The 15539-nt window shown below is 34.7% G+C and overlaps 2 protein-coding genes across 2 annotated transcripts in view; one reads left to right on the forward strand and one right to left on the reverse strand.

Annotated features, from left to right (window-relative positions):
• Positions 1–15539, reverse strand: part of LOC106132572 (semaphorin-1A) — a 298048-nt gene that overhangs the window by 112834 nt on the left and 169675 nt on the right. The gene's annotated exons all lie outside the window — the stretch shown is intronic.
• On the forward strand, positions 13466–14578 carry LOC106132561 (cilia- and flagella-associated protein 20-like). Its single transcript, XM_060949526.1, has one exon. It carries the CDS (start codon positions 13466–13468, stop codon positions 14576–14578), a length of 1113 nt encoding a protein of 370 aa, XP_060805509.1.

The raw sequence follows: 15539 nt of genomic DNA on the forward strand, positions 1-15539 counted from the left end.
AGTACCTAAAAAGTTATTCCAAAACTATTAAGACCAAAACATTAATTCTAGGTTTATCCTGCTTGGACCATGGTTCTTTTCTTCTTTGCTCAGAACCTGGTCTCCGCAATTGGTCGCACTCTCACGGACCATTTTGCGTGAAGGGTCTGGATCACCCTGAGTCGGTACATCCCAGATTCTTCAGAAGACGAAGCATCGCCGATGGTGAGGGGCAGGACTCACTTAAATTTCTTGGATTTCCCAGGAACTTCCTCATATACAACACGCCCATGCACTCTAGAAGTAAATGGCCATGGTGGATCGAGTTTGGACCATGGTAACATATTCAAATTTAGCGTGTCAGGGACCACTCTTTCGATTTTTATTTTGTTTATTATACGCTGTAACCCTGTTGAATATCCACGAAGGGTAAACTGTGTCTGTTCATTGTATCGGAACTAATGCTAATGTAATTAGGTTTGGGCTGCGTCGGACACTGCCAAGAATTCATGCTCCTCAATTATACGCTGATTTAACTACATAATTTATTGAAATAAACTGTCAAGTGCACTACGCGACTACGCGTTTTGAAATTACTTGGGTTACATAAATAACATTTGAATAAATTAACTTTTTAATATCGATCAATCGGTAAATTATATGAGGTATATAACCTAAAATGTTAAATTTCTTAGGCGTTGATTAAGCTTGCGTGTACCTTAAGACCTCAACTTGAGACATATGAGTCAAACACACAAACTTAGTAATTAAAAAATTGCTTAGTGGTCTTATAATACTGAAGATACATACTCGTATATATGATATTTAATTAGTTCAAAATGATACATAATAATTTGTACATTTGTTGCCATATATTAGCTCGATGCGGTGTTATACTAATGAAATATCGGTGTTACCAACAAAAACAATTTGACCTCGTTGGAATGTTGGTAATTAAACGGATCTGCATCGACCTATTTCATTGGACTTCTCGATTTTATGGCTATCATGAGTATTGCTAGCGTTTGCAATGAATTATTATTAGGTTCCGTTAATTATTATTCTGTTAATAAAAAAATAACTCTTATTTAAATATGTTTTTCAGATATTCTAGATATTTAGCGTTATTGATTTTAGAAAACTCTATTTTTAAGATTCCATCATTTGGCGCGCTTTTTCTTGGCAGAAAAGAGGATGTTTTTATGACTACATCCAAGAGTGGGATAAAACAAAAATCTCTCTCAAAAAACCGAATTATGTTCTGCAAGACTAGTTGTATGCTCTATCTACTGCTATAACTCACATCCATTTGTCTTGTGTGTTGGAACGATTACTTTAATAGCAATACGACTAAAATCTTAAATGTTATGAGCTCCTAAGATATTGGTGCAGTAACTCAGGGAGGGTAATAAAAATTTGATTTATACCGGTCGCTGAGCTCTCAGAATGCACGCTCGGCGCTTTTTGAAGTTTACGCGACAAAATATGGAAGAGTAGGATGATCACGTATGTACTTCGTTATTTAGAAGAACAGCTTTTTCCTGGGTATCGTGAAATTGTGTATTTGACATAACTGAGATAGAGGGAAGTTTTAGCTTAGGCATTTTAAATAATGATGAAAAATCCCGGTACCAAGTGATAAGCAGATGAAACTAGAGAGAAATGTTAATATATCGGTGAGTGTTAAGTACTTTTGAATATATAGCATTGTAAGTAACAATATCAAGATATTTGGCATTAAATGTGAGAAAAATTATAACATTTACACAACCTATTTTTTAAACGCTTGATGAAGTTTTACGGAGATGACTCTGAATAAGTTACTGTTTTTTAAAGATTTATATATACTTAGAAAGCAAACAATCGTACGAACTAAACAACAGATATCGGCAACATGGCGTTAAGATTTAATGTAGGCAATCCGAGGGGTTAATCTATAAATCAGCACATTATCAAACAAAGGCAAAGCTTTCGGTCTCTGCCATAATGACATATAAATCAATGTAGACCGGCCATTCCGGTAGATTGCTTGCAGCACCCTTGCACTTATTGCTGTTTCCGTTCCTCCAATCTCGACCCCAGACGGGAGTCCGGGAGAATAGATCCGTAGTGTCCCCTCACTATCCCCACTCGATAACACGGTCGCATCATTAGTATGGATTTGCTGAAACCATTGTTCTGTTTTTAGTATCAAAATATTTTTGCTATGATTTGAAATTCGAGTTGATAAATCCTTATTTTTTTGTAACACATATTTTTTTTGTACGTTACATGTGAAACGTACAGTTTTTATGTTTTAATGTTTAACGGGCCTAAACTCAATGCAGTTTTGTAAGATATTGACTCAAACGTGTAATATTGAACACCAGCTTTTTTTTATTACTAGGTATTATTAACGAAAGTAGTCTATGTGCTTTTCGAATATCTTAACTAGATTTGTAGTAAATTTCATTAAAATCTGTTGTGGGTTAAGTGTGAAGGGATAACAAACCAACTTACCTTAACATTTAAAAAAATAATTGGAATCGAACAAGTAAGCCATCGTAAACTTTTAAGAATTCCCCTATCTATATAGGTACATAATGTTGAGATTATGTCATGATGGAGCCTCTGTTCGCATCGCTGACTGGTTTCGTCTGGTTTTTTCCAGTAATTGGCCAATTTTGCGGTGGCCATGTTACCTAAATATCACGTGATTAACATCTCGTTTCACGCCTCTTACGTTTAGAAATGAGATGGGGGCACATCTAATAATAACCTTCTACACAGATTAGGGTTGTTTGATAAATTTGATAGGTACTTATTAAAATATGGAGAAAGTTTATTTTCGTTTGATTTTATTATGAAAAAGTCATGATTTTTGAGATTGAATAGTATATCGGTCTTGCTGTACAGTAGAGGTCTAAACAATCGTTTTAAGTTATTTGCTCTTTCTTATATATCAGACAAATAGATTATTTATGATATTATGTATTTGTCGTGATATATCTATTACTTTATGCCCTTGGATGTCAATGGGTTGAGATAGTCAGGTTTTATTCTGTGTTCCTTTTAGGCAACCTGCTTATTTGTTTGTTTACAAACTTGTTTACTTTAGTATATCAATTACCCTCAATTACTGTCTATTAGGTGCCGTGTGGGTCCCGGCACCAATCCACACTCATTTCCCGTGGATATCGTAAGAGGCGACTAAGGGATAGGCTTTTAAATTTGGGATTCTTATTTTAGGCGATGGGCTAGCAACCTGTCACTGTTTGAATCTCAATTCTATCATAAAACCAAACAGCTGCTGAACGTGGCCTGTTAGTATCTTCAGGGCTGTTGGCTCTGTCTACCTCGCAAGGGATATAGACGTGACTATATGTATGTATGTACTGTCTATTATTATTGATGATTTCTCAAAAAAATTCATATTAGTACCTTTCTCCCTACGGCATTGCTTCCATTCTTGGTTGTCTTCATAGTTTTATTTAAACATATTTAGCATATACTTTATATATCTGCAATCTCATTTCATTCTTTGCCATATTAATCTTTAGTACACTCCAAATCTCTCCAAACTTAGAAATATATATGGATTGTTTCGCCCCCCTACTTCACACTCTACCCGGATTATCCCTAGTAATGACCAACTCTCTATTGCCACAAATAAAAAATGTATAGAAGAGTATCTCGAATCCATTTTATTGGACCTCATTCTTTTAATGTTTGAACAATTTTATTATGTCACTAAAAAGAATTAAAAAGACAACGTATGGTATTTTTTACGATCAAAATTAAGTTAATGAAATTATGATATTTTTTTGTATAGATTCTTTTTGTCACCTAAGTAGATATTAATTTTTTGATTTGTATATAATTTTTTGATTATTGTTTATGTTGTTATATGTTATGTGGAAATGTAAAAAGAAGTTAGGTATTCCTATTCGATATTAAGGTAACAATTTGGATGGTAAGATAATACTTTTGGACAAGTCTTAACTTACGAAAATTACAGGCGTACATTTTGGTTGATAAAAGATAACATGATTATTTTAAAAGCACTCATTGTACTATTGATAAATAAATAGGTATTAAACGCGCACGTAACGTGCTTTTATTTTATTTTGGACGTTTCAAATTATATCACAATGATACGTGCGAAATTTATCATTGTTATGAATCAAGTCCGAGATAAAATAAAGGTATACGTGCGCGTGTAATACCTGTATTATTGTATTATAAATAGTATAATGCAAAGGGAAAGTCAAAAACTTGTTATATCACTCTCTGTAGCCTCCATATTTTTAAGTATTACTTACGAATCTTTTAGCCGTACATTGACACCCAAACGGTTAGCTTAGTTTGGGCAAGGATTACCATAAAATTAAAGTAAATTTGTTTTCGCTGTCTCCAATTTTTTAAACAGTTAAGCCTGTTCCCTTCGTCGGTCCCCTTTCACATTTAGATCAATTTGTAAATGTGGCCTGGGTTAAACATGAAGCGGATTTTATTGAAATAAGACATTTAGAAAAATTTCGAGTAGGCAATAATGTATTTGGTTGGTGTATTTCTATGTGTTTTGAATTTGAATCTTTAACAACCTTACCTCATTAAAGCGTTTTTTGAATGATATTTCAGCTATTGTGGAAATCCGCTTAAGTTAGTTTTAGTCATTTTTAAATACCGCAAATATTAAAAAGAAATTAACAAGAAATTTACCAATCCATGGAAATGATATCAACACGAATCGTTTGCAAATAGCTCGTGCTCGTTTTAAAATATCATTCTCTGCATTATTCTACCTCTTGATATTCAGACGACATATTGAGTCGCGTTTCAATTTTTTCCCGCGCCTCCCGTCTGCCGTGTGCTCGGAATTCTGAGAGCTACTTATTGATGTTCCCTTCTTAATCCCAACATATCACACTGCTGAAATTAAAGGGATATAACCAAGAAAAAAGAATTTTGTTCAAAGCTTTTTATTTACTTATTTTTTGGTTAGTTTAGTTACTTATCGTTTGGGATCTGCTTTTTGTAAGAATGCCATTTTTGTGTGTTCTAGTTCTTGATATAGCACCTAAGGTAAGTATGTTTACTTAATTTTTATTTTTAAGATATATTGCCCTTTTTAAGATCTTTTAAAAATTTATTGATCATGAATTGATCTTTTAAAAATAAATTAATTACTAAAAGAAACTGCAAAATTTTGCTGCTAGTTTTCAAAAAATCACGTCTCTTCCTGGAGGCAGAGACTACATCACTCCAATAACTACGTCCCCTGCAAAGTTCTATTGTTATTGAAATTTATATATAAAATTTATGAAATGAATACTATTATTCGGAGTTATGTGAGTTTTGTTCAAGCGGTGTGGTATCAGGGTTTCATTTTTTCGATATCGTTCGCTTGCAAGCGTCATTTTTTATAACACCAGATTTATTGAGGTTGATTCCGATCGTTATCGATGAAGGCTGTATCCGTACGATATATGGCGGAATATGGCAGAATAGACTCGTCGATCCAACAGTGAAGGGTATTTTATGATGCTAAATTGTTGGGAATTCACCTTGAAATTTAAGTTAATTTTGATATTTCATGGTAGCATATATTTTTTTCATGTAAAGTCTGAGGACTATTTCGAGTATTTAATGTAAGTCATTTTTCTAGTGGGACTTTGGTAAAATTTAACGTCACATTTAACAAACCTACAAGCAAAGAAGAGTTGGTTTTTATAAAAGAAAAAATACATACATACATACATATGGTCACGTCTATATCCCTTGCGGGGTAGACAGAGCCCACAGTCTTGAAAAGACTGATCGGCCACTTTCAGCTATTTTTAGAAAAAAATACAATTCATGGAAATTGCTTATTAGAAATATTAACACAACCTTATTTGAAACTAGAGGTAGAAGTATAAAGGCAAAGCCAATACCACAGACAAGGCTTACTCTTTTTTGTATCTACACATCGTGACACCATATTAATCGTTATAATGTTAGTTCACTTTGACGCAGTAGAAAATCAGGTTGCTACTTAAAATGTCCCTTTTGCATAAACTGTAACACAATTTCAAGTAAAAGCACCATCCATTATTTACACCATATAGTTTACGAGTTACGACGCTAAACGTTACTTCAGTAAACAATGCCATCTGAACGTGCCACGGGCCTTTCAATAAACCCTAAGTGTGAATATAAAACTCTCATAATAGCCCCTTTGGCTGTTTACTGCCTCTTCTACCTCTAATGGACCATATGCACTTTATTGTCGAAAATTGCATTTGCTGGATGAAAATTCCTCGTCCTTGTCTGTAATAGCGCTTTAGGAAGGCCCGGCCGGTGCTGTTATTGAGGTAGCGGTCACATCAAAATTTAATTTTAAATATGTTACGAAAAAATTTTTTTTTGCAACTTTTGATGGAGGAGAGAGTAGCTTGCAAAACAACATGTAAGAAAGGGTAAGGGTAAGCGTTAACGAAATGATAAAAAAAAATTGTGAATAATTTTTCACATAAATTTTACCGACAATTTTACTGTTTGTATACTTTTATGCTGACATTTTGACGAAACATGTTACCGTTGGATTTATTTTTGAATAAACAAAAAAATATGTACCGTAATTTTAACGGAAAACTGTCGGTTCTATCTAAAACACGGATGAACAACAAGGTATCGAGTGAAATTGTGAACTGATCCGTTAGTGCAAAATTTGTCGCCTCTAATACCGGTCCCGGACGAGCCATTTAATTCACTAACTGTAACATCGGGATTTCCTTCTCCCTTCACATGTCATTAACTTTTTACAGATCCACGCGCTCAGAACAAATATCTTTTAAACTGTGTAATGAATGTACGAAAATGGGGAAATTAAACGGGAAAATCTTTATCCTTTTATATTTTGTAGGTAGTTGTGGACTTTTATATAATTAATTCTTTTTATACACTTGCGCTTTGAAAGCAGTATTATACATATAATAATATATCTAAGGTATTTTGAAAATCTTGTATACTATTTTAAAAATAAATCTATATCCAATTGTATGTAGATGTTTTTTGATGCAATCAAAATTCTAAGCACGTATTTCTGTAAACCAAACTATTTGATTTTTTGTAATTTCATCTTATTTCTTTGCGCTATAAAGGGATTTTCTTGGTACGAAAGAAATGCGATAATCTTTTGTTTGCCGCCATAAACCGATTTACTTGTTTATCGATGAAATGTGTGAGCAAATGTAGAATATATGTTAATCGGTAAGAGTTTTCAAATTTGACGTGAATTTTAGAATAAGTACGTATGTGTGTGAATGTAATAAACTGAATTTAACACTGCGTGCTCGCAAATATTATATTATTAGATTAAAGTATCATCTAATTACCGACTGTCATTATTAATAACATCCTAATTACATATAGCATGTGAACGTCCAGGCGAATGGTCAGGTCACAATACTTTAAACCGAGTATTAAGAGAGTAATTAATGTGAATGAAGCGAATAAATTGCCCCTGTTTATGAGGCATCTGCCTGCCCCACTAGGAATGAGGCGTGTCTCTTTGTGTGTAAATAAATTGTATATTTGAAGTTGCTGCATTAATAATATTAACTTATATACAGCGGGTTTCAAAGGCAGCATTTGTAATATACAGATTGGCACGAAACAAGAAACTTTGCAGAGTCTTGGCACGCATGCTTGGCAGAAGTTTATTTATTTTTCTACAAATATTTAATACGTGCAGCCAATTTATGTTGTAACCTCTGTATTTTGGCCAGTGTTGAAATAGCCACAATTTTTTAATTTTAAAATTCTCTATTTATTTGTTGGCCGTGGAATAATTATGTGTTGGGCATATTATTTTTAGTCTCTGAAAGCATTCTCAGTAATTTGTTGGTTTGCTAGCATTTTAGTAAGAGTTCAAAAGATGAAGAAAGGTTCGGCAATAATTTGCTTCTCAATTGTAACTCAGTTCGAATCACTAGTAAATCTAATAGATGACGCAAAGGGCCAAAATGTTATATACACGTGATTATAGTTATATCATAAGTATAACTAGTTTTGTTTGTTATTACTGAGAAAATTTCCCTCCCATACACATAAAATCACGCCTTTTTCCCGGAGGCGTAGGCAGGACTACATCTTTCCACTTGCCACGATCTCTGCATACTTCCTTCGCTTCATCCACATTCATAACTCTCTTCATGCAAGCTCGGCGGTTTAAGATTTCCCTCCCTCTTGAATAAATCTCTATTCCGAGTGATTTCAGGCATGCGTGAGAGAGTTCTAAAAATTTTTTTTTTTTAAATTTAAGTAACAAACTATGAAATAAATTTCCAAACAAGATATATAACCAAATCGATCACAATCCATTCAAGGAGAAAGTCTCATCAAGATATTACTATCGACCAGTCGATAAGCTCATTATCGACGCAATAAAAACCTCAGCTCTCGATTCCATTGATTTTCTTCCAGCGGCATTTATTGGCCTTTATTTCTAGAGTCGGGACAAAATGTTCATGTCTTTTAATAGATTTTCCAGATTTAAACCTGGGAATAACAAACTGTTTTGTTTTAACAAATTTGTTACTAGATTATTGCAAGGAACAAACAATTTCCTCTCAAGTAGTAACAAGTCTCAGAGTAACAAACACAATTTGTTAAACTAAAATATAATCAAAAATATGTTTACTTTTATAAAATCCTTATGGTAGTTTTGTGCCTAAACTTTTTTATGAACCTTATTACAACATGGCGTCGAAGAAAAGAATTTTAAACTTAAAAAAAACAACCTTTTCGTCCTAAAACAGCTACGTTTCAATTTTATTATTATGCCTCTGGAGAGGAGCCCAGGATGCACCTGTTGACATTATCATAGATTGTGTAAGTCAGGGTTTTACACGAAGCGATTCCCGTCTGATTTCGGCAACCTTTGTAGGGATACCTAATCCATATTGAATCATCGTAAAAGCTGCATTAGGTAGATGTGTCTATTTTCTTAGTAACGATATCCTAAGGAAAGATACGGAGTGGTCCTATTATTAAGTGCAGAGGACCACACAGAATAAGAAAAGAACAATATACTGTAATAAAACCACACAAGATTACTAAGGAATTTTTCCTAAATTCCCGCTGTAGCGAGTTGACGTCGCGAATACTTCCCGTGTCCGTTTAATTACCCACATTCCGGACAAATTGTCCGGCCGTCCGGATATTAATTTTTATACATTGTCTACCCAGCTGAATTACTTCCACTCGACATGCCTGTGGAAATTTAAGGAATATTGATTTTGAAAGATACTTTAAAAATACAAACTTAATATTTCTTAGGGTAGACTTCAGGGGTTGACAGAGCATACAGTTTTATAAAGAATATATGGCGTAATTATGGAACTATGAGATTCAGATAGTGACAGTTATATTACAAGACAAATAAAAAAATCAACATATGTAACGACTTTTTCTCTTACTGATACACGGAGCCAAAAGATACAACACTTGAAGGTCATGCTTAGCAGGATTTTAAATTGAGAGACTGGAAGAGATGGCTAGTTCATCGACAAATGAAAAGTTTACTACTGCTAAATATTATTCTATCCTAATTTTTAATGGTTTAAACATGAAATTCAAATGCTTTACTAGTATTTGAATTTTTGTTCTCATTATTAAAGGAGATAAAAAATACTAATACTACAAGGCATACCTAGATATTGGCGCATACTCCATTTAACATATAATTCAGAACAAATATTAACATAGAAAATACTGATTACCATGTGCAGCCAAGTAGCAGAACCGTTAGCAAAATCAAGTATTTTCCGGAAAAAAAATCGCAAGAGGTTTACAAAGCTCATTGCTCCGGTCGTGACCTGCATAATGTATTGAACGGCAAGATTCTTTGTCTGCTTTATTTACAACCACACAGTGTATTCACACCGAAATTGGATTTGTAAAATAAGACAGTGTATAAATAATACCATCTAAAATCCCTTAATAAACTCATAAACTTGGGATTCTTTTAGGCGGCGGGCTAGCAACTTGTCACTATTTGAATCTCAGTTCTATCAGTTACTCGTAGCCATTCAGTTGAACGTGGCCTTTCAGTCTTTTCAAGAGTGTTAGCTCAGTCTACCCCGTAAGGAATAAATAAGTGATATATATGTATGTATTACAGAGTTAAAAGAAAAAAAGACTCGCAAGCCCTGCTTAGATAGCCTAATGATAAAAATGAGAGTTTGATATAGAAAGCACTTCATAATTTTTTTATCTAATCTCATTAAAAAATCTCATTTGTAGACCTTTTTATTTGATTGACTTTTGCAATCTGTGCAGGAAGAGAAGCGGCTGGCGCACATTAGGTTTTCCTCCGCTAGGAGACCAGCATATAAATCTTGTGAAAACAAATCTCTTTATTTTGTAGTCGCTTTTTACGACATCCATTACAAAGAGGTGGAAGGGTCTTCTAAATATTTAATATAGTTCGCCAGCCTATTCACAAGAAAATTAGATTTGTAAAATAAGACAGTGTATAAATAATCTTTATCTCTGGTCGTTTGTTCTCTCATTTCTGAGTTGCTCTTATCTCTTTATGATGTACTGGGGGAAGCCGTTGTTTTTTTGAGGCGGTGAATGAAGGAAACTTTAGTAAACGAAATTCCAAGAATTACCAAGCAGTAAGGCCAATATAGCCCATCGCAATAAAGAACAAGTTAACCCTTTTAAGTATATTCGTTCATTCACTCGTAAAATAACATCATATATCCCTTGCGGTCTTGACAGAGCCAGCAGTCACCGAAAGACTGATAGGCCACGTTCAGCTGTTAGGCTTAATGATAGAATTGAGATAAGAATTTTAAGTATTATAGACTACTTAATTATATAGAACAGCCACTATTTTTATATATGTGGAATGCAAGGTATTGCCCAATATCAGTCTGAAAAAATAAGTAATTATAAGCGTAAATTGTAGGAAATATCTTTGACGCTAATGGAATCGTAATAAACACTTGTTTGTATGCCATAATGTTGTTTCTGCGAGAAAATCGTGACCCGAATTCCGTCGCGGAAAATTTTAGGCCATCCACATGTGTGAGACGAATAACTTGCCTGTATGGGCATTACATGGGGTTATGGTAAAAAATGGAACGTCACGCCAAAACAAAATGTTGCGGCTTCAACATGAGTGAAACTCGGGCTTAAAATTTTATTAAAGCAGTAAGATGAATCTACGTAGGTACTTATGTCACGTCTTGATCCATTACGAGGTAGCTAGAGGTAATAATATCGAAAAGGCTCAAAAGCCATGGTTAGCCCATTCGTTTAATGATCCACTTTTTACATTTGGGACCTTCCTTTTACCGATGTTTTGGCAAAACTATTGAAACTTTAACTTTTTTTGAATTAAAAAAAATCATAGTAGAACTCTTCAAATAAAGAAGTTGTCCTTATAATCCATGCATTTTCTTCAAATCATATTTCATTTCAATATTTCAACCATAAATCTGTATATCCGCTTATTAAAACGCTGTTAAAACAAAAGGTATCGCTAATGTGTACAAAAACCAGACCATGTCAACAACATAAATTTTCGGTTTATGCCATTTATACTGGCCCATATTTTTCCTATTGTAAACGATAATCAAGTTTGTTTTGCGATACGATAATACTATTTACAAATACGAAATAATACGTCGTTTTCCAAACAATAACATTAATATAAAAACATTTGATCATAAATATCTCAATATTATTCATTTATTCTTTTCCGACATCCGCTCTCGTTATCGGCGAACGTTTTCTACGTCATTGGTTTCAAAAAATAGCAGTGATATCTTAACTACATGATGTGTGGGGCTTTCCCCTACCTTATAAAAACAGAGTGCTATGAAACGGCCTGCATACGAAAAAAAATTGGATTATCGGATGTGTGGAAAAACTCTGTAATATTGACCGTGTTGCAGAGTTCCGTACAAAGACAAAAATCACGATTTGACATTGAGATTGAAAAGAAGGAAAAAAATATATGTAAAGGAATTTTGATGATGTAGTGATGTCCACCGGCTGCAAAAACCAATTGCTGTCAGTTTCTAAAATCATAAAGTTTTACACTTTGATACGACGCATAAATCAAACACAACAAATTTTTCATCTGCTTATAAAATATATATTTAATGGAAAGTATGGAGTTTTTCATACGGTACCCTAAATTTCTCTTTCAAAATTCTATACGAAAAAACAATGTAGTAAAAAAGCGTTAGACGCTGTACCACCCACCCGTGTTCTTATCAAGGCACTGGCAAGACACTTTTTCATTTTTCCTTTGTTACCGCCCACAAAGCAAGGAAGACCATCCTCGACTTCTTGCTCTGTGCTACCGCCGCAAATTTTTTGTAGCACTTCTGTGTCTAAGGGCGCTCGGTACAGTAAAAGTCACGTGATTTACACACGACAAAAATGTTATTTTAGGATGATTTTGTAGACATGCGTTTGAACTGCGCCGTTCAACCGCGCCCGTTGATATATTAGCCGTATTAATACATGGTATAATAAAACAGTACAAAATTTTTGACTGTACATTGAGTATATTTTCAAAAAAATAATTTGTAACGATATAAAAATAGTAACAGATGATGAATTTGAAAAAAAATATCTGTTTGTATATTTGTATGTTTGTTTGAAATCTTCGTATTTTCAATAACACGCAAACGGAGTTGCGGGCGTCAACTAATTTTATAATAAACGCGGTTCAAGCATGCCGTTTATAAAACTCACGCCTGTCTGTGCTTGCAAAGAAACGCGCGATTCTAAAACTCGTTTCACAGCTGTCCGCGAGTCAAGCTCGCGCTTTAAAACGCTCTGGTCAACCACCTCTCGCCGGCACACTCTGAAATCAGCCTTAACTTCCATCTGTTATGTTACTTGTGGGTTCGCGTGACATATTTTCCTAGTGTCGAGGATGACAAATGGCAAGATAAATCACAGAAAGCGGGCTTTTCTTTCAAAAGTTTTATTTCTACGTGTTGTTTGTGTAAGTTTTTTCGGTTATGTGTGACGTGCACATTTGTTTTGGTGATGTTGGTGACAAGTTGTCATATTTTTTTTACCTTTAGCAATAGTTGTATTTTTAACCATCTAATTTAGTTACATTTTCTGTATCCATTCTGAGCGCGAACAAGGCATAAGGCCCATTAAAATAAAAAAATTCGCTAGAACACGCGCTTTCTGTACTTTAGGTACTACTTTGTTGTCTTTAAATCTGTATTTATGATTCTTAAACTAAGTTGCGTTTTAAGAATTATTTCTATCACGATTTGGTATCCATAAATCATACTTCTTGAATTTCCTGACATCATTTTATCCGTCTTTTTTTTATTTGAATAAAATCTCAATATCCATTTGACAGCTATTTGATAGACAATTTTTCAAAACAAGCTGATGATGCAGTCATAATAAAAAAGACGCTTTAATTTTTTTTGGCATATCTTTGAAATAAACAAATCTTAACTCATTCAAGATGTATAGAGACTCATATCAACGAGGTATGCTCACTGTGTTTTTTAGTTGTGGCTCGAAGCCTCTCAACATTTGGGAAACCCATACCCAAGATGGATACATAAGCAGATTCTTAGACCAAGATATAAAGTCAATGGTTTTAGAAATAGGTGGAACTAACGTAAGTACAACGTATATGATATGCCCAAAAGGAAAACAAGTTTTGGGAATAACCATGCCTTTTCTAGTTATGATTGTAAAGAATCTTAAGAAATACTTCTCGTTTGAAGTTACTATACTCGACGAAACGGGAACAAGGAGACGTTTCCGCGTTTCAAATTTCCAAAGCACTACACAAATATTACCCCTTTGCACTGTGATGCCAATTGGTCTTTCAGAAGGATGGAATCAAATACAATTCAACCTAGCAGAATTCACACGACGTGCTTATAAGAAGCAATTTGTTGAAGTACAGAAAATAAAAGTAAACGCAAATATTCGGTTGAGACGAATATATTTTACTGAAAGACTTATTCCGGAGGATCAATTGCCGCCTGAATACAAATTATACTTTCCCTTGGCGAGTAAAGAAGCGAAAGGAAGAAAGGGGGCAAAATCAGATGCAGAGAGCGTTAAAGAAAATCTTAAGCCGTCATCGTCACAGCAGACTGTTGCCAAGCAATCTTCGAAGGTTTCAATGCATTCTGTAAAGGGTGATGTGTCCGCGCCAGAACAGGCATCGAAAGCGGATGAGCCGCCTGCTGTTGAGGGACCACCAGCAGAAGCGCCGGCTGAAGAAGTTCCGGAAAAAGCTGCTGAAGCAGCAGAAGTACCTGAATCGGGTGAAGCAGGGGAAGCAACTGAGCAAGCTGAAGGAACGGCAGAAGTGACTCCCGAAGGAGAAATACCCTCAGAAACTGCCCCTGATACTGCTCCTGAAGGAGAGACTGAAGCAGCCGCTGAACCATCCGCAGAGGCACCAGCTGAGGAAATAGCTGAGGCAACAGCTGAGGCAACAGCTGAAGCACCAGCTGAGGCACCAGCTGAAGAATCTGCTGAGACACCGACTGAGGCCGCTCCAGAGAGTCAACCTGCAGAGCAGCCTGCGGTTGAACCAGAAGCGCCTCCTGAATAAGTTGTTACAATTGATAAAATGTGCCGATGTAAAATATAAAGTCATGTAAATCGAAGTTTCAGTATCTTTTAATTAGGTTTACTTATCTTATTTCTATCAATATGTTACTTATTATACTTATTATTACTATAATAAAACCTATGCAAGTTATTTTTTTATATTTTTTGTAGCGCGACCCTAATCATGGATACTATTGCCAACTTTTATAAATGAATAGAAAATAACTTAATGATATTTTATACGGTTTAAATATTTGACAAAGTTTTCATCTTAATTATTTAATATTTCCTCATCGAATATTTTTAAGATTACCAAACAGTTTTGAAGAGAACTAGTCAAACTTGAGAATAAGAAGATTGAAGTGCAGAAAGAAGTGCAAGTTGCAGGGACATTTTTATATTAACTGATATTATTTATAATTATTTGAAGTGTTCCCTAAACAGAAGAGTTTGCATGGAAATATCGATGAATGTAGGGCTTGTTCACCAACCAATAACACCTCAAATGCGAGACGCTAATCTGCATAAACCCCTAGCTTTTACCAGCAGCTTCGCCTGCGCGAATGTAACTACAAACGAATACAAATTTTTCGCAAATCCTACGCATTGTATACGTAGAACGTATTGAGAGGGACGAAAGTAGTAAGTAGATATGGCATGAAGAAATAATAAACAAACTTCAATACTATACCGTGCCGTACCGTACCGTACCTATATAGTGCCGTGTGGTTCCCGGCACCAATACAAAAAAGAATAGGACCACTCCATCTCTTTCCCATGGATGTCGTAAAAGGCGACTAAGGGATAGGCTTACAAACTTGAGATTCTTTTTTTAGGCGATAGGCTAGCAACTTGTCACTATTCGAATCTCAATTCTATCTTAAAGCCAAATAGCAGAACGTGGCCTATCAGTCCGCTCAGGACTGTTGGCTCTGTCTACCCCGCAAGGGATATAGACGTGA

Source organism: Amyelois transitella, chromosome 19, assembly GCF_032362555.1.
Source record: "Amyelois transitella isolate CPQ chromosome 19, ilAmyTran1.1, whole genome shotgun sequence".
Lineage (NCBI taxonomy): Eukaryota > Metazoa > Arthropoda > Insecta > Lepidoptera > Pyralidae > Amyelois > Amyelois transitella.